Source organism: Saimiri boliviensis, chromosome 2, assembly GCF_048565385.1.
Source record: "Saimiri boliviensis isolate mSaiBol1 chromosome 2, mSaiBol1.pri, whole genome shotgun sequence".
Classification (NCBI taxonomy): domain Eukaryota; kingdom Metazoa; phylum Chordata; class Mammalia; order Primates; family Cebidae; genus Saimiri; species Saimiri boliviensis.
Genome location: NC_133450.1, coordinates 62,273,167 through 62,291,279, shown reverse-complemented (window position 1 = coordinate 62,291,279; position 18,113 = coordinate 62,273,167). Strand labels below are relative to the sequence as shown.

Genomic DNA, 18,113 nt, shown 5'->3' with positions numbered 1-18,113 from the left:
ATGTGATACTTCCAGATTAGTTCCTTTTGCTCAGTCTTGCTTTGGCTATGTAGGCTCTTTTTTTGGTTCCATATGAATTTTATTGTTTTTCTAGCTCTGTGAATAATAATCATGGTACTTCGATGGGAATTGCATTGAATCTGTTGCCCAGGCTGGTGTGTAGTGGTGTCATTATAGCTCACTGCAGCCTCCAACTCCTGTGCTTAAACAATCCCCCCAGCTAATCTTCCTGAGTAGCTGGGACTATGGGTGTGAGCCACTATACCTGGCTAATTTTTCTTTTTTTGTAGAGATGGGGGTCTTACCATATTGCCCAGGCTGGTCTCAAACTCCTCGCCTCAAGGGATCCTCCCACCATGGCCTCCCAAAATGCTGGGATTACAGGCATGAGCCACCACATCTGGCCTCTTGCTTAGTTATTAATCAGTTACCTACAGCTCTGAATAGGTGGAGAAAAGACTTTCATCACTCAACTATCCAATGATAACAAAATTAGATAATTTAATCTTGCGGTCTAAGCAGAAAAAAATCACGATAGGCAATAGTCATTTTTTTATGTAAGACTCATCATAAAAGGAGATGTATAGCCATGAAAAACGTATTTTAATATTGAAACTCTACACAGATGGATAGTTATAGACTAGGTGGATTACATAGCCAGTAAAGGAGAGTTATAGTCTCTTTAATTCCTTTTGCAAAGCCATCACTGCTGTGAGAACCAATGTTGCTAACCTCAGCGATGCAGCCTTGTGGAAGATCAAGAGAGCTCGCTTTGCAAGAAACCGCCAGAAGAGTGTACGTTCCCTGAGGGACAGCGTGAAAGGGCCAGTGGAATCCAAGAGGGCACTCTCCCTCCCTGAGACCCTGACCTCCAAAATTCGTTGAGTATCTTCTTCCATCCTCCCATTAAATCTGTTTAATGTCTTTCTGAGGCTGACCTGTCTTGTTGAATGTTCACAGAGAGTATAGCATGTTTAGCAAACTGAGTTTGTTCATTAAGTTTGGCTTTCAGATTCCCTAGAGAATCATTCCAGGGTTATAAATGTCTAGGGTTGCTTTTGCTAGTTTGCTGGGGTAGCAAAGCCCTGATCCAGCAGTAGACATTTTTGAAATGTAAAAGGCAGCAAATGCATTGATGCTTGGCATGCAATTTAGAAGAAACATTTATTCCTAAATCCTAGAACACCAAAGTTTGCACCACCAATCTTGTATCCTAAGAGCTTTCTGAATAAGACTTAGACAACAAGACCTATGGAGGCTAAAGAGGGAGAATTGAAATTTGGAATGTATTTTATAATGTTTGGAAGAAACAGCCACACAAGCCCCCTCCCCAGACAAACCAATAATAATGGTTGCTTTTGAAATAGAGAAATCAAGCGGAGAAGTTGAATTTCTGTGCATCTTCACCAGATAATTTATAAATAAAAATAAGCTTCATTGCCAATTTTTTTTACAAGGCCATATATACGTATTCTATAAAAGGTCATTCTTTATATCACAGTTTTAAAGGGAATAAAATTTTCTTTAAATTACCAAATGACTAGATAAACTCTAATGATTAGTAATGACTCATGAAGGACAAATAATTAAAAATTCATCACTAAATCACCATACTAGTGAATGAGTATGTTTAAATATATTACTAACTTGTAAAATTTATTAAATGATTTAATCTTTAAATAATCACTGTGAAGTTAATAAAATGATAACCCAAAATGTATTTCTTATCCCGTCAGAAGTTGAAAGGTTTGTTTTTCATTGGCATTCATTAGAAGACAGCTTTATAGAACATAACCATTTTTAATCATAAATATGATTTGATTTTATTCATTACATTTTCTCTATTTTATGACAAGCTATGGAAATGTGCTCTTTAAACTTTGAGAGAGTTCAATATGAATGAAATCCCTTTAAGTAGTCAATAACCCAGTTTTTCAGGGAGCAAAGATAATCATAGGTGGTCATTTAAGAATAATCAATGATAGTGCTAGGCCCTGGGTGAAGCTGTTTAAATCCTAGAAACCAATACCTAGATTAAAAAAATAAATTTTATATGAGTTTCCCAGCTCTATTTATGGCTTAACTGATCAGTTTGGAATATAAAGTTTATCTATTGTTATTTCTTGTTCATCAATTCACATGACAGTTTTGAAGATGAAGTAACATTGAAGGATGTTCTTACAATTCAAATAAAAACTGCAAAACTTTTGTTGCATAAACAACTTTTATGTGATGTTAATTACAAATGGAAAAACGAAACCTGCCCCTACTGTCCAATATGGTTAGCACTGAGTATATTTTCTAGGCTCCAGTTGTCTGTAATGCTTATTTAAATAGAGTTGTTGTTGATTTTTAAGCTATGAGGTTGACCAGGCATGAGCAGTCTGCTCCAGCTCTCGGTGGGACACCTGAACAGACGCCAGGTGGGTACTTCTGACGTTGAAGGGCCGTGTGCAAGTGTCTATCACAGGTGGACAAGGTAGAGAATGCAGTGTCTCTAACTGGACCAGAGTGATATACTTAGGATTTGCAAGCTAAAACGGTCTTACCCCAGATGTTCAAGTGTTTGAGCACCTGATATGGCAATTCCTTCCATTTTGATATTAACAGATGGCTTTTGATCCCATTAACTTTTGGTCCAGTAAGATGCATCCTATCACCTGAGTATGCACCTTTCCCCAGAGAGCCAGTATGACTAGAGTTATACATAGTATTTATATTTGTATGTGTCTTTACACATAGAAATATTTTGTTCATATAATCTGCTATAGGAAAACCATACATTTCATTTACATTTTAAAAGGTTATACATTTGAACCACCATCATCTGCTCATCCCCTTAGCCATTCCTGATTCTTTGCAACTCTACATGCATTTCTGTTTCTCAGAGAAAGGAGAATTTCCACTGTTTGGAGAACTGTAGGATCATATTCAGCATGATACAGTTTAATGATCATTTGATGTTCCATGATATATTATAATTTATCATGAAGTAGCCTAAGAATTGAAAGGGCATTGGCAAGAAGATTCCACATGAATGGTGCTGGAACTCACTGGGAAGATTGTGAAGGTTCTCAATACCTGCTTATTAGTTAGAAACAAACTTGGTAACTACCACCCATGCTATAGAACATTTGAGTTTTCATCTAAGACTACCGGTTTTAAGATAAACTTTCAGGATGGTACAGACAGTCTCAGAAGGAACATTTATGATGTGCATTTTGTATTATAAAAAGGACATTTGAAAGAAAGGGAGTCAGGAGTGGGAGAGGAGAGAGAAAATCCCAGAGATCATGCATGGAGACAGCAGAGGGTGGCCAAAGCGTCCTTTCTCTTTGAAAATCGATGAGAAAAAAAGAATAGCAAACATTTGGTAGAGTCCCTCTGCCTTGCCTTACACATCACTTGTGTACTCTACTGTGCTGTTCCTTTTTCAAAAAAAGAACACAAATAAGAACTTCTGATTCAAAGCTTCATTAGAAATATGAAATTCATGCAGTTCCCTTTCAGTGTGGAATTTTGAGATTGTACTTAGGCAGTTTCATAAATTTATTTTACTCTAGCTTGCCTCTTTGTCTTAATGCTTAGCTGAAAAGCTAGCCTTTCATAGTAATTATCCACTTTAAAAATCCAACTCAGTCTCCTCACATCTCTGTGGGAAAACACATACATGTGTTTCTTGAGTTAAAAAATGCCTTCAGGCATCTAATTATTCCACCAAAAGTGGCCAGATGGAAAAGAGGCAGATAACAGCATTGTTTAGATTAAATATGAGGCTGAAACTTCAGGAAAGGTAATTTACATGACACCGTCGTAAGCAAAACTTGCTTGGATATGGAAATAGATGGCTCAGCTTATAAGACAGTTTCAAACTACTGTAGGGTTCCATTTTTACTAGACCCTGACTGTTCTGTTTCTAACTTGGAAGCAAGGACATGCCAGAATTATCATAAGATCATGCAGAATGGTTTAAGACAGTCATTAAATGGAAACTGAAGAACTTACTACTTAACATACTTTTGTTTGGTCCAAGTAATGAGTGCCTCTGTGCAGACCTCTTATTGATGAGGCTTGAAATGAAGCAGATGCCCCTTTATATAATAAGACTTATATTAAATTGCTGTGTAGGTTGAACTTTTTGGCATTGGATTTACAATTTTTGACTCTCTGATCTTAGCCTTTACATGGTACTCAAGGCAAATGGAATAGAAAATTCTGTTTTCTGTAAAAGGTATACTCTGCAAGGTTTGTAGAGAGTCGCATTCCTTTGTGACTTTTATGAGTCAAATCAAAGGCTTTGTGCATATAAATAAAATTTGTAGAATCTTATAGCTGAAACCTTAGCAATGTGTTAACAGTCTCATTTTATAGAGGAAGAAACTGAGATTCTCACAAAAGAACAAGCTTGTTGGTGACAAGCCCAGAGGTCTTGAGCTCTTAACAAGGCATATAACTGCCAGTAGGAATTCAGCACCTTCATTTCATCCTAATTGATGAGATACACAATCTTTTTAACTGCTAATCTACAATTTGTGTGATTAGACATAAGGACTACTTTCACTGGTGCTGTAAGAACCAGGAATTTTTTGTCTTCATGTATTTAGAACACTGATGAAGATTGATTGAATAGAATGTAGCAGTTGTTATATAAGTACAATACTGAACTAATGGTATCAATCCCATGTGAACATAGGGTGCTTAATTATACCATGTTCCTCTTTGCCTGGAATGCATAATTAAACAATAATAGGTATATAATAATGATAATCCTTAGTACTATAGTACCTCTTTACTTACAGGAAAACTGATGTAGTGAGGGATGAAGCGATTCTGCTTAGGTGATTTCTTAAGGTCAGGTATGACTAACTAGTTAGGAACAGAACTGATGCTGGCATCCAAGAGACTTGACTTGCTTTCTTTGTACTACAACTACCTCTTGATGAATTGGTCTTATGGCATTTCTGCCGTGTGGGACATGAGGACACCAATCTGGTTATGGAGTTGGCTGGACTTTTCAGGCCTTCTACGGAACTTAAGACCATGAGTGTCCAGACCAAAGGACCTTCCCATTTAGGACCCTAGATTGGTCCGGAGCCATCCCCATCCCTCATGGGACTTGCATACTCCAAGTTCTGCTTCAGCCTGCAGGGAAACCTGGAGCTCTCTCGGCCTGCATTTGTATCCATAAGAGAAGGTGCCTAGTACTAGTTAGGACCAATAAAACACTCTTGCTTTGACTTTTCCTGTCTCTTTATTGTCCCAGCCTAGAATTCCAAATAACTTTTCTCTGGGCACTTTCTTTCTACAGATGGTTTACAATTTACTTCTTCACTAACTTGCAAAATGCCAATTGACCCTTAAGATCCAATAAGTCAGAGTACAGTCATTTTTAAAGGAATACTCTTGCTTGAAGTTATATTTTTGGGAAATGATAATTTTTATTCAACGAACATTACAATTTTTTTTTTTTAAGTTGGGAGTCTCGCTGTGTTGCTCAGGCTGGTCTCGAGCTTCTGGGCTCAGGGGATCCACTCACCTCAGCCTCCCAAGTAGCTTGGATTACAGGTGTGTGCCACAAATGCTTGTTCAACAAATATTTATTGTACACCTACTGGACTAGGAAATATGAAGAATACAAAGATGCATCAGAAATTTTTATACTCTTAACTTGCTTGTGGCCAAGTAAGGGATATTAAGTATGAACATCAGTAAATCCTCATCTTGAGTGAAAGTGACAGTATGTAGGATGAGTCATGTCAAACGCAAAGGGAGGGGAGCTTTCTACCAGCTGGAGGCATCAGGGACGTTCTCGTGGACAGGTGGCTTTTCAGCCACACTTGACTGGTGGATGAGACATAAACACATGATGATAGGATGTGAGATAGGAAGGAGAAAAGGCACAGATGGGGAGCATAGGAGGATATGAAGTTAGCCACTGCCCCAGCAGTGGACATGTGCACACGCAATGGAACACTGAGGTAAGGAGGTAAGGAGATGAGCGAGGCAGTGTAGTGAGAGCTGCCTGTGGAATGGAACCTCATTTACAGTGCTTACTCATTGGCTGCCCTCAACCAAGTGCAGAGTAAGCTTGCCATTTGTTGGTTTGACAGAGGGGTCAGTGAGCCAATTCACATAGAAAAATGTTCCCATATTCCTGCTGTTCTGGGACTTTATCAATTTTTCTCTTGTATAGAATATAAGTTCTTACATATTTATCTGAATTTAGTGCATTTCAACAGACATTTATGTATCATAAGCATCTACTGTATGTCAGACATTGGCTCCTATCCTGTGAGGGATATAAAAATGGATAAAATATGGCATTTGCATTCAAGGAGCCTATGTTCTTACTGGAGTATTAAGGCAAATGAATACACAAAATGTTCTCCCTTGCATAATTGTTATTGGCCACATGGGAATTAGGAAGTGCAAAAGGAAATTTTCCTCCATTCTTTTATCTTCTCCTATCTTCCCTACTTTCTTGTCCTTAGAAACTCAAAGAATTTAGGGACCACATCCAATTGCTGGAAGACTGGGTATATGTAATGAGAATGACTTTTGGGGACCAGTTTATAGCACGGAATTGTAGGGGGAAGGTAGAGAACCACTTTGCAAGGTGAAGAGAACACCATGAGAAAAGATGCAAAGAAGAAGAAATGTTGGCTCCCTCCTGAGATCCACGAGTAGCCCAGCTTGTAAGAATGTCAACATTTCAGGTGAAATAATAGGAGATAAGTCTGGAAAAGCAGATCCTGATCTTGCCTGGTTTCAAATCATCTGAATAAATAATGTTGTATTACACTTCAGAGTTTCAATCAGTTATACAGCTCTGTGGACAGACTGTAATGGACTCAGTCCACATTCAAGTTATGGTAGGAATAGCTCTGCTTCCATAATTATAATTATAAATCGAATTATATTTTCTCTTTATAGAAAATATAAAATCTGACCCTTTAACGTGTTAAATCTCTGTGGTTAGGACAGATATAGGAATTTCACAGACTAGAATTCAAAACTAGTAAGCATTTTGTTTTCTTTAGAGAAAATACTTGTAGGCATTTAGTTTTAAAATGGAAATTTCATACCTTTCTTGGTTAAAACATTAATATTGTCTTTATCGATAGAGAACATTTCAGCTTATCTACAGCTTATTTTTCTTAGGGATTGGATTAAGGTAACTTTTCTTTTTGAAGAGTACAGCAGTCACAAGCTTACTCTATTTCAAAGAGAGGCAATAAACACAGTGCACACTTATAAAGCTGACACTGGAGGGTAAATTATTAGCATAAAAAGAGATTAAAAATTTTTATGCAAAAGTTTTTATAAATTAGAGTTTTTTTCAGTACATTTGTTAAAGATCACTCATTGCTTGCTATTCAGGAAAAGCAGCAAACTTATCAGTGAAAATGAATCTACGGTGAGATGGGTATGTGTGGAATGACAGTCATCAGGAAAATATGATGTCAGAGAAAAACTCAAGGTTACACATTTTTTAGAAACGTGCCTACTTGCAATGAGAAGAAGAGTTTTGAAATATCTAAGCTGAAGTCTGATGGTCTGTTTTCTAGACTTGAATTGTGATGGAAGGAAACAGGGACAGGGTCCTAGTTGGGCCTTGCTAGGAGCACCCTGTGTTTGGTACTGAGGTCCCTAGATTCTCAGCACTATAAAACAAAGGAGCAAACTTCCTCTCAGATGCTCTCCAGTTCCAATTTTTAACTTTGGGACTTTGGAATTGAGCCAGTGTGGACATGAGGTGGCTGAGCAGGACTGAGTGATACATGTTCTCTTCAATCTTGCACTGCAGAGCTAAAAGGCATTGAGGATTGAAACTATATTGTAACAGCCATTACTTGCTGCTACAATAACATTGAACCCTGTAGGGAACTCTGTCATATTCTTGGCCCAAACTTGTCCAAAGCAACAATGTCCTTCTAGTTGTAAAGTAATATTCTGGTGGATACAAAAATCAAGATTAAATATTTTTCTCTTCTTTTCTTTTCTTTCTTTTTTTTTTTTTTTTGAGACAAAGTCTTGCTTTGTTGCTCAGGCTGGAACAGAGTGGCATGATCACAGCTCACTGCAGCCTCAACCTCCCAAACTCAAGTGATCCTCCTGCCTCAGCCTCCCAAGTAGCTGGGACTATGGGTGTGCACCACCATGCCCAGCTAATTTTTGTATTTTTTGTAGAGACCGGGTCTCGTCATGTCATCCAGGCTGGTCTCAAACTCCTGGGCTCAAGTGATTTTCCCATCTCAGCCTCCCAAAGTGCTGGGATTACAGATGTGAGCCACTGTGCCCAGCCTGAGTAAACTGTTTTTCAATGCTGAAAAAATAGTTCTGTAATCTTTTTCTATTTTGCCTTACAAAGGATTTACATAGGTATTGTATCTGGTCAAATCCTATATTACAAACATTTAATTTAATGACATACAGTGACGTTTCACATTTCCAGCCTCTCATTGAAATAGGGTGTTCCACATAAATTGCTTTTTTTCCTGATGCATGCCTAATAAGTAATTATAATATTAACAATGCATTGATCACCCCGCATGTGAAACACTGTAATAAACAAATCCTTAGGTTTTATTTGAATAATTTTATTTGAAAAAGTTTCTCTTAAGTATATCATACATGTTTATTACTTCATGAACAGATTCTATGAGACAGAAAAGTGTGAACGTGCTGGACTCATACTGAAATGTGTCAGATGTTTTTCTCTATGTTAGAGGCTCTCACACTAAGCCACCTCTGTTGCCTCTTCATTTGCTGTCAACTGTCCCTTCTCAGCAGTTCACTTTTGAACAGACCAACATTTTTCTGATTGTCTGGGAAGCTTGACAAACATGCTCATTACCTTATGTGCAGGTCTAAACTGGTAAATTCAGAATTTGACCTTCATACTACTGTCCCAGAGAAAAAGTATTTGGGCTTGAGACAGCAAATTTCTGCAATTCCCAGAAACATTTCTTACGCCTTGCTTCTCTTGGCTGTGTCCTGGAATGCTGAGATTTTGCCAAATGAACTGAGGAGTTAATAAGTATAAATTACTACCTAACTCTTTGTTGCATCCTTTATACCATAATTATAAGCAGATGTAACCAAGGCTTGGTTTATAATGGTTTGCAACCAAAGCTTGTCATCATTTAGTAGAACGTTTCCTTGCAGGATGAGAGATGAGAATGTCAGTGTGCTGATCTAATCCGCCAGGCAAAACTTTTGTTTTCAATTTAGAAATTCTAATATTGCTTATCAAAAAAAAAAAAAAAAAAGGACGAGTATTTTAAATAAGCTCCAAACCATAAATATAGAAGAGCAAATATCTCTCTTCCTTCTCCCAAAGCTCTAATCCAAACCTGCTAAGAGGGAAAAACAAAGGGAGGCAGGATCATTTCTGACTTTGAAAAATAACAGAGAAAATCAATGCCAGGGAGCTGCTCAGATACCATTATTTACTAGGTCAAGAGGAAGCAAGGGCTGAGGTATTTTTTCTTTTTCTTTCCATGTGAACTTTCTGCTCACCTTCATGTGGTGTTTTTCTGTTTTTAAAAGTTCATGCTTCGCTCTCTTTCTGTGTCCTCTCCCTCCCTTGTATGTTTCTCATGACATACAGCAGAGCTTATAATTTGCTATTTGTAATTTTGACTATTTTATTTAAAGAGTACCTATTGTTAATATTTCACGATTTGGAAAAGAACTTTTTTTGCACCAGCTGATTCATGAGCATAATTAAATTGAGACAATAATTTAAACAACATAACCCAGTAGTTTTGGCCTCAGTGGATTTTAGACTATGATGTTTGTGTTTATTCTTACATGCTTATTTTACAAAGCTGGAAGAAAAAACTTTATTACTGAGGATAAAACTTTGCCAAGATATTAAAAATTTTGCTAAGTGCAAAATTTATTTAGGCATTTCTCTTGCTGTTTGAGGATAATATTCCTCAATAGCACCCTATTTTCATTTCCATTCCCTTAATTCCACCAAATTACTTGGTTGTTGATGAACACAATAACTTTTACCCCGGATTAAGTCTCTGCCTATTAGCCCATATTGTGTCTTTAAGTTCCTTAAAGTCTGTCTGGAGCAGAAAGTTTAGTAGAAGCGGAAACAAGGGTGCTATGTCAATATCTAAGAGAGATTTTAGTGTCACTTTACTTGTGAGGGAGCCACCCATTGACAGCCTTTCTTGTACTGACAGGGCAACAATCTCCTGAGAATGACAACACCATCAAGGACCTGCTCCCAGAAGATGCTGGGATCGACCACCAGACAGTTCACCAGCTGATTACAGTGCTCATGAAGTTCATGGCCAAGGACGAGAGCAGCGCTGAGTCAGACATCAGCAGTGCAAAGGCCTTCAACACGGTCAAGCGACACCTGTACGTCTTACTCGGCTATGACCAGCAGGAAGGTTGCTTCATGATTGCACCTCAAAAAATGCGCCTGTCAACTTGCTTTAATGCATTCATTGCAGGAATTGCCCAAGTAAGTGTAATAATAGCTTTCGGAAGTCACACCCTTACACTTTCAGTAGAAGCAAGGCATTACATTCCATGTGGCCAACATTGGTTCTGTAGAAAGGTTTGTACAAATTGCTTGGTATAATGCAGGAGTATGTGGAGGGGAATGTGAAGATGAGTAAGAATTGGTAGCCTGGCTGAGGAAGAGTGAGAGAGACTTGGTGTGTGTGTGTGTGTGTGTGTGTGTGTGTGTGTGTGTGTGTGAGAGAGAGAGAGAGAGAGAGAGAGAGGCTAATCTTGTAGCATATGAAGAATGTACCTTGATATGATAGTTACATAATCATTTTATAATATTTGGTTTCTAGATCACATGCTTATTTTTTTTCAATCTCCAAAAATAGTTAAATTTGGTTTGTTAATTCTATTTTAGAAATTGTAATTTTAGTTCATATTAATTTTAATTATAGCTTACTAAATCTAGTTAGAAGGAGGTTCTAATATTCACATGTTCTAATACTTTGTTTATTTAAAACAGCTAAGTTTGGAGATACATAAAGCCTTTTTTTCTCTGTGTGGTTCAGCTACTTTCCATTTGGTATTACACACTCAGATTTACATTTATCTATTAAAATTGCCATTGTATTAAATATTTTCATACACAGTTCAAAAAAAAAAAAAAAAAAAGAATTGGTAGCCTGGTATCATCAAGGGAGTGTGGGAGGTTTTTTTTTCTTTTGTAAAATATACATAAAATTTGCCATTTTAACAATTTTTGTGTGCAGTTCAGTGGCATTAAGTAATTTTATGTTGTTGTGCAACCGTCACCACTGTCCATCCTCAAAACTTTCTTATCATCCTAAACTAAAACTCTACCCATTAAACAATGAGGGAGTGGCCAAGTGCTGCAGCTCATGCCTGTGATCCCAGCACTTTGGGAGGCCGAGGTAGGTGGATCACAAAGTTGGGAGTTCAAGACCAGCCTGGCCAATATGGTGAAACCCTATCTCTACTAAAAACACACACACACACATATACACACAAAATTAGCCAGGCATGGTGGTGGGCACCTGTAGTCCCAGCTACTCAGGAGGCTGAGGCAGGAGAATCACTTGAACCTGGCAGGCAGAGGTTGCAGTGAGCCAAGATCACACCATTGCACTCCAGCCTAAGCGACAGAGTGAGACTCCATGTAAAAAAAAAAAAAAAAAGAGAGATAGTATAGGATTTTTTTGTTTGTATAGTTTAAACAAAAAATCCTCTTCCTTTTTTGGCTTTAGGTGGAGAGAGTTGAGTTAATCATGCAACTTCATGCCGCACCATCATCATTGGCTTTTCATGTGCGTCTGCTACTTCTAGCTGCTATATTGCATGCCATGGTGGACATATACCACCCCTAGTGATGGACACTCATATTACTCCCAATGCCTCACTACCACAAATGGTTCAGCAATAAGCATCCTTGTACATGCACCTTACATCTCACATCAGCAAATGTGAGAATTCCTTAGGGAGATGGATCCAGAAGAATTGCTGGGTCGTGGGGCAAATGTATGCCTAATTTGGTCAGTGCTACAAATCTGACTCTCCAGAACAGCTGCACCAATCTGCAAAGATGTAGGAGTTGGGGCTAGAGAGATGCGGATGTGAATTTCAGATCTGCTGGTGTTATCAGCTGCTAGGGCTTAGGCACTCTGCTTGCTTATTGGTAACACAGATTTCCTTTTCTGAGAGATTAGAGAAAACATATTGCAAACACCTTGATCAATGCTTGTCTCATGGTAGGAATTCAGTAGATGATAGTTGTTACCGTCAATTAGCTCAAATAAATTATACTATAATGAACACAGATAAGCAATGTAAGAGCAATATGCATGTCGTTGTCCCTTGCTGATGCTGATATCTGGATGGATCACTGCTAATTCTTAGCTGTCGCTGTTTCAGATACCAAACCCTCCCTCCCTCTTCCCCTACCCTCTGAATCCACATTATGCCTGTTCACTTTAGAAATATAAGCTAAAAATTAAAAATTAAATTTTTATATTGGGTTTGTATAACTCCAGAAAACCCATGTTAAAAAAATAGCTTCCTAACATTTTGGCATATATTGCTCCCTCCAAATTTATACATAATTTCACACTCACATATGTATGTCTACACATTTTTTAAATGATAGGTTCATATTATACATACTGATATATATGCAGCCTTTTAAAAATATTTTTATTTCAGTAGGTTTTTGGGGAACAGGTGGTGTTTGGTTACATGGTTAAGTTCATGGTTAAGTTCTTTAGTGATGATTTCTGAGATTTTGGCGCAACCTTTTTAAACCTAAGATTTATTATGAAGTTTATATCATGTAAATACATTTGTATCATTCTTTTTAATGACCACATAGTATTCTGTAGTTATACAAACAGTATATTATTTATCTCATCCCATATTGTTGAATATGGAGGTTGTTTTCAGTTAGGGGTGACTATAAACAAAGCTATGTTAAATTTCTCTATACATGCATTTGGAACACTTGTCTAATTATTTCCTGGGATATATTTATGGCTGTATGCTTTTTTCTTTGTTTTTTTTTTTTTGAGACAGGGTATCTCTCTGGTAGCCCACGCTGGAGTGCAGGGATGTGATCACGGCTCACTGCAGCCTTGACCTCCCAGGCTCAGAGGATCTTCCCAGCCCAGCCTCCTGAGTAGCTAGGACTGTAGGTGTGCACCACCACACCCAGATAATTTATTGTATTTTAGGTAGAGACAGAGTTTGCATGTTGCCCAGACTGGTCTCATACTCTGGGGCTCAAGCGATCTATCTGCCTCAGCCTCCCAAAGTGCTGGGATTGCAGGCGTGAGCCACTGCACCTGGAATGTGCTTTTTCTTATTTCTGAATACATATTGCTAAATTGCTTTCCCAAAAGATTGTACCAAGTTTGGTTGGAATAATACTCAGTTCAAAGATTGAACCAAGTATTGCCTGTTGTCCACTAGTGCCCATTTCCGCAGGTGGTTACCAATACTAGGTTTCGTCATTGTCTAGTTTAACTCTGATTAATAGTTGAATAAATAAAATTTTATTTTCAATAGATACTGAAATAGATGAATAGATAATTAATTAGATTAAAACTACTTTCATTTATAAGTTTCAAAATTTTTTTGTTAGGTTAGACATTTCCTTTGTGCATACTAACCATTACTTTTAATATTCTGTGAGATGCCTATTACAAATTTTAACCACTGGGATGGCTCAGATTTTTCCTTTTGACTTCTGAGTGTTCTTTGTAGCTTTCCATCAGTTATTAATATCTTTTCTATTTCAGGTTATGGACTATAACATTAACTTGGGAAAACACCTTCTCCCCTTAGTGGTTCAGGTGCTCAAATACTGCTCTTGTCCTCAACTCCGGCATTATTTCCAACAGCCGCCTCGTTGCTCCCTCTGGTCCCTAAAGCCTCACATCCGGCAGATGTGGTTGAAGGCTTTGCTTGTCATCCTTTACAAGGTGAGTTGGGTGGTCACTACTGTTTTGAATGCGGTGATTCTCTTAGAGAGTACAGCATTAGGAGAACACCTGAGTCTTTAGCTGAAAATTTTGTAGGATAAAAGTTTGACCTTCAGAAGAAGGATCAAGATATGCAATTACTGTTAAGAACCAAAGAGGTATTGAAATGAAAATAGAAATGGGAGGCCTTGTCAATATATGCTCTAAAAATGTTTAAAACAAAGAATGATAAATGGTAGGCTGTTGATCAAGAACCTCTGTTTATACTCAGTCTCGTATTTTATCTACATATTAATTATTATTTCAGAAAACAAAGAAGATATCTGAAATTGAATTCATCCTCTAAATGTTTATGCCAGATGCTTTTCTTGAAGGGAATTATAACTATGAACTGGCATGCATTGCTGTCAGTGGTTTGGTGCAGGAGGAAAAGAATATGGTCCCTTGTAAAAATAAGGCCATGGGGGAGGGCGTGGTGGCTCACTTTGGCATTCCAGTACTTACGGGAGGCCAAGGTGGGTGGGTTGCTTGAGTGTAGGGGTTTGAGCCCAGCCTGGGCAACATATAGAACATATCTTTTATTTCAGTAGGTTTTTGGGGAAAAAGTGGTGTTTGGTTACATGGTTAGGTTCATGGTTAAGTTCTTTAGTGGTGATTTCTCTACAAAAAATTAGCCAAGTATGGTGGCATATGCCGGATCCCACCTACTTGGGAGGCTGACGTGGGAGGATGTTGAGCCCAGTATGTTGAGGCTGCAGTGAGCCATGATCATGCCACTGTACTCCAACCTGGGCAACAGAGTAAGACCCTGTCTCTAAATGGATGGATGAATGAATGAATGAATGAATGAACGAATAAATAAATAAGGCCATGAGCAGAATCTGTTTCTCTCTCTCTCTCTCTCTCTCTCTTTCTCTCTCCCCCCCTCTCTCTTTCTCCCTCATATCTATTTATCCCCAAGAGATACTGCAAAAAGTATCTGGCAAGATCATGTGGAAAAAAATCGCTCTTCAAAATAATCATTTACTTTTTTCTCCCTTGTTTCATTGGGCAGTATCCATACCGAGACTGTGATATCAGCAAGATCCTGCTGCATCTGATTCACATAACAGTCAATACACTCAATGCACAGTATCATAGCTGCAAGCCCCATGCCACGGCAGGACCTTTGTACAGTGACAACAGTAACATAAGCCGATACAGTGAAAAAGAAAAAGGTATATATCTAAATTCCATCCCAAACCTATTTGCAATACCTAATAGATTTCTGGACAATGTTTTCTTAGGAGATAGAGGAGTGTTCCCACATATCATTCTGGAGTCAAAAAAATCACAACTTTCTTAATTTTCTAACCTTCCATGAATGTTGCTGCATTAACTTTGAAATTGAGCATTCAAGAGGAATCATTGATATGCTTCCAAAGCCTTTATCGTAAGAAATGATATTTTGTAAAATATTTTCTTTTGTTTGATTAAGGAGCCTTTGTAAGCCTCTGTAAACTTTGTAAGCATCTTGTTTTTTGGCTATAAAGTAAGTCTTGGTTGGCATGCAGTGGAGCCATTCTTTGTAGGTTTCTAGTTTGCTTCTGAACTTTGCACTCATGGAGTTTCAATGGAGGTTAAGTTGGCTGAAGTGTGTTTTCCTAGCCTTTTAATTGAATACAAAGTGACTCAAGGCAAGGGAAATGAAACATTTCTGTGGCATAGGTGTATGTTATTTCCACTGTCAACACTTTCTCTATTGCTACCTTTTTCTAAAAGGAGGCAGTAGAATGCAACTTTAGCTAGAGTACAATTGCAGCCTGTTTTCAGGCGAGACAGGAAGAACCAGGGTGTATATTTTTAGTTTTTAGGGCAAGTCATGGCTGACTAGATTTTAAATTGACATCATTTAATCTAGTCCTTGGAGAAAGCCAAGTGTCTGATGACCGTTTGTGAGGGTAGTAGAGGTAGGACTGCTCTGCAAATATCTCAAAAGGGTAAATTGTAGTCCATGTTCCACTGTTTGCTATTGCTGAAAGTTCCAAAAATCTAGTGTGGCTACAGACAGAACTCGAGAACTAGGTTCTTTAAGTTCTGGTACCATTCAGATCCTTCCTGAAGAATATCTTGTCTACCAGTTTAGGGCTTAGCGTCTGGGAAACTGGGGAGATCGGTTGAACTGTGGATGTTTTCAATGTGGCCTTAGTGCTTGGGCCAAACCCTGGTGAACCTTTCCGGATGGGAGGCGCCATCTTGTGGTCTTTCAGCCTTCATCCTTCATTGAGTTTTGAAAACGATTTCAAAGTTGTGTAATGCAAGTCACATAACTATTGGTTGGAAAAACTTCTGTTTTCAAAGGATATTGTTCCAAAAAGGAAATAGAGGAGTAAAACAGATTATTATGTTGCATTTCCCCAGAAATATGGGAATTCGATAGGCGTTCTCATCTTTGTGGAAGTTCACTGGGTTAAAAAAAATTCATTTTGATTGTTAACATTTATTTTTATTTGATTAAAAAGATTAGTATTGTCATTTTATCTAAAATTTACTGCGTCAAGTTTCATTTACTTGTAGAATTTTGTGCATTAGAACAGGTTCGGTCCTTAAAACTTGATGCATATACTGCCCTTATACTAAAAAATCTTGAATCATCATAATCACACCTAGCCTCATTTGTCATATAGGTAGATGTAAGTACAGACCAGACATTATGAGTTCAGTGATATTCGACTTGAATAGTAGGTTAACTCCATTTATTGTGCTATTAAATGCATTTTAGTAGCATTTTCTGTTGCCACTTTGTACGTGGCTTTGGCCTTTCAAAAGGATGAAAGAAGAAAATTGGTTAAGTAAACTTTGTGGGTTGCAACATATCAACTCTTTCCTCATTAATGTACTTTGGGGTTTGTCTTGGATTTTAAAATGTCCACATGGGTATAGAAGGGAGGACATAGAAACAAGTTCAACAGGCACTCAAAGTGACTGATTTGTTTACGTAGGATTAGGGATCATAAGCATCAAAGATTCTTTCTGGGATTCATGAGATCCATAATAGTGACATGTGGTAAACTCCTCAGAGAAGAGTCTTACTGTAATAGGAGGAAATGTTATTTTCTTTTTTCTTTTTCCTTTGTTTACTCTTTCAGCCCATAATCATTTGTGGAGCTTTTGAGATGAAAAGTGGCTTTTCTAAGCTTCTTCTGTGTGTTGTGTGTCTCATTATCAAATGTAGAGTACAGTATTTTGCATTCACACCGTATAAGGTGCATGTACTGTTAGGCTGTGTCTATGCCAGTTACCAAATCCCAGAAAGGCAGATTTTCTTTTTTCTTTTTTTTGGAAAGGGCAAGATCCACTCATTTTGTTTAATTTCCTTTCACCAAATCAGCCTGAAAATCCACACAAAGCAGGCAAGTCCAAGCAGTGTCCCAGGCTCCCGGAAAAAGTAGCTGACATCTATGTGTCATCTGGTGTTCAGTGCACTGGAAAAGTTTCCCAAAAAAGCTCTATTGGAATCTCACGAAGCCTCTCTTAAAAAATGCTGCCAATTGTCATGTGAAAAGTGATGGGCAATCTTGTAACAGCTTGCTCTGTTCAATATGTGGAGAATTCGATGCCTGGATGAAATACCAACCCGTGGGTAGACTTGAGCTGGTGCAGAAACTACCCCAGACCTTGTTCCATAATGTTTTCATTGAAATGCTTGTGTAGACACAGCCTAAGAGAATAACCTCTTAAGTGTAATTTTGACTTTCTCTCCCCAATTAGAAGAAGATAGTGTTTTTGATGAATCTGATATTCATGATACACCTACTGGACCCTGCAATAAAGAGTCTCAAACTTTTTTTGCAAGATTGAAAAGAATAGGCGGCAGCAAAATGGTGAAATATCAGCCGGTTGAGATGAATGTTCAGAGAAGTATGAATTTTTTCTCTTAGTAATTTTATGCAGAAATGTTGTACTCTACCTTTTGTTTGGGGTGAAATCTTAATTTTATTATGTTATTACACATTTTAATACTGTTGATTTTTATATATATGTATGCACAAACAGTATATATATAGACACATTTATATATATACGTGAATCGACAGATACATCATTAATGTCATGATCGTCTTTGAGGGCCATTGCTTGATTTGATTTGTTGCAAAATGTTTGCTT

The 18,113-nt window shown here is 37.8% G+C and overlaps 1 protein-coding gene across 16 annotated transcripts in view; it reads left to right on the top strand.

Annotated features, from left to right (window-relative positions):
- The window catches only part of UNC79 (unc-79 homolog, NALCN channel complex subunit), a 261,471-nt gene that overhangs the window by 165,121 nt on the left and 78,237 nt on the right, over positions 1 to 18,113 (top strand). For 10 of the 16 annotated variants that reach the window (XM_074393444.1, XM_074393429.1, XM_074393434.1 and 7 more), the window contains 6 exons: positions 701 to 880; positions 2,358 to 2,423; positions 10,203 to 10,489; positions 13,785 to 13,967; positions 15,022 to 15,184; positions 17,718 to 17,867. In XM_074393444.1, the coding sequence (XP_074249545.1) occupies positions 701 to 880; positions 2,358 to 2,423; positions 10,203 to 10,489; positions 13,785 to 13,967; positions 15,022 to 15,184; positions 17,718 to 17,867 (1,029 nt within the window). The remainder of the gene's footprint in view (positions 1 to 700; positions 881 to 2,357; positions 2,424 to 10,202; positions 10,490 to 13,784; positions 13,968 to 15,021; positions 15,185 to 17,717; positions 17,868 to 18,113) is intronic. The other 6 variants (XM_074393440.1, XM_074393432.1, XM_074393442.1 and 3 more) reach the window with 3 other exon arrangements.